This window comes from Aplysia californica, unplaced genomic scaffold (assembly GCF_000002075.1).
Source record: "Aplysia californica isolate F4 #8 unplaced genomic scaffold, AplCal3.0 scaffold00098, whole genome shotgun sequence".
Taxonomy (NCBI): domain Eukaryota; kingdom Metazoa; phylum Mollusca; class Gastropoda; order Aplysiida; family Aplysiidae; genus Aplysia; species Aplysia californica.
The window spans coordinates 365742-367382 of record NW_004797368.1 but is presented as its reverse complement, the minus strand read 5'-3'; the positions used below and the strand labels follow the sequence as shown (position 1 = coordinate 367382).

The 1641-nt window shown below is 42.6% G+C and overlaps 1 protein-coding gene across 1 annotated transcript in view; it reads left to right on the top strand.

The window, feature by feature from the left end:
• The window catches only part of LOC101847097, a gene marked incomplete at its 3' end in the record, with an annotated part of 61890 nt that overhangs the window by 42051 nt on the left and 18198 nt on the right, over nucleotides 1–1641 (top strand). Inside the window, 1 exon segment of the mRNA XM_005095232.3 lies at nucleotides 1320–1429. Within this exon segment, the coding sequence (XP_005095289.2) occupies nucleotides 1320–1429 (110 nt within the window).

Here is a 1641-nt window from a genome sequence, read left to right as displayed (position 1 = left end):
GACGACGACGACGACGACGACGACGACGACGATAAGGAGGACGATAAGGAGCAGGTTTGGGAAGGGAAAGGAGAGCAAGTAGGAAGAGGATCAAAGAAACAGAGAGTGGTAAGGGGACAAGTAAGATGAACTGGGTTATTTCACCATGGGATGAATAATTATGGTTATGATGAGATGAGCTGGGGAGTAAGGCTAGATTTGTTTCATCTATTTGTTTTAGGTTACAGCCGTTTAGTCTCCTTTTGCGCGATGACGAAAAAAAATTATCTATGCCTCGCAAAAATGGCAACCAAAGCGAGCTGAGTTGGCCCGCACAGCCATAATTAGTTTACTTTGGTGACGTCACAGCTGAGACCTCTTGTACTTTTATAACCTCTTTGTCCGGTGGTTACCTAATTGACTCCGAACATCTTCAAGATTTAGGATAACCAAGAAGATTTAAATGATTAAAATTACTGGTATCCTTTGATCTACGTAAAAAGGAGTCAGAACTTTTGTCCCGTAGCATTAATCATGGTTTTCAGTTCCTGAATTGATTCTTCGCCCAGCTCTAGTATTAACCAAAGAGTCTACATAACAAGAGGGTCCACTCCTCTCTTTGAGCCAATTAAAAAAGTGTCCTCAAAATTCGGAGGCGCCCTCTTCGCAAATACACACCCTTTGCGAACAGAGTTACCCTACTTGTGTTTAAAAAATCAAAGTGAAACTAACAAGTTTTTGAATAAATAAGAATTCAAATTTCGGAAGAATGCTTTTTTTTAATGGTTACGCTGACAAAAAAACCTCTTCCGGAGGAAAGGGCGACTGCTTTCTTCGTTTAATTTGACTTTAGAATGAGAGACAAGAGGTCATTAAAATATTTTTAAAAACCTAAAACTCCGCACTGAACGAACACGAACAGCTGATGAACAGCAGTCGATCTGCTCACGCAAGGAGGTGCTTTTCCTATTCTTCTTCTGGAGCCCGGAGAAACGAAAGAGAGCTTCAAAACAGACTGCAGCGCCATCTGAAGCAAAGAGCGGACTTTTGGCGGACACTTTTTTGGCTGAGTGGGCCATCTTGTTATGTACTATCTTTGTATTAACCCAGTCGAAAATGCTGGTATCGATACATCTAAAACATCATGACTATTGGCTCCTTCGCAATGTCGACAAGGCGGCATCGTGATGGCTCCTACGAGGTGCTGTTGGTAATATTCTGGTTTTGTGTCTTCATAAAGATAATAATACGCACATTCCCACCAACTCCCCTCCCCGTCCATTCCTCTCCCCCTTTCCCTCTTCCTCGTCACGCCCCCTCACGGCCAATTGCCCACTCAGAGTTGGTTAACGTCCGTCCTGAGCCAACCCTCGATGAAGCTTGGAAAGCCATCTCGGATGCAGTCTTCAACGCAGAAGTCTCTATCACAATTAAATCCGAAAACCGTTTTGTAAGTCCTAGAATTTCTTGTTGTCTGCTTGCTCGCTGTTATCGACACGGTTAAGATCCTTGAGGTGCCGAAAGTAACCATACATGGGAGTGTGAGCATGTGTGTATGTGTGTGTGGTATATGCATGCGAGGGTATGTATGTATGTATGTATGTATGTATGTATGTATGTATGTATGTATGTATGTATGTATGTATGTATGTATGTATGTAG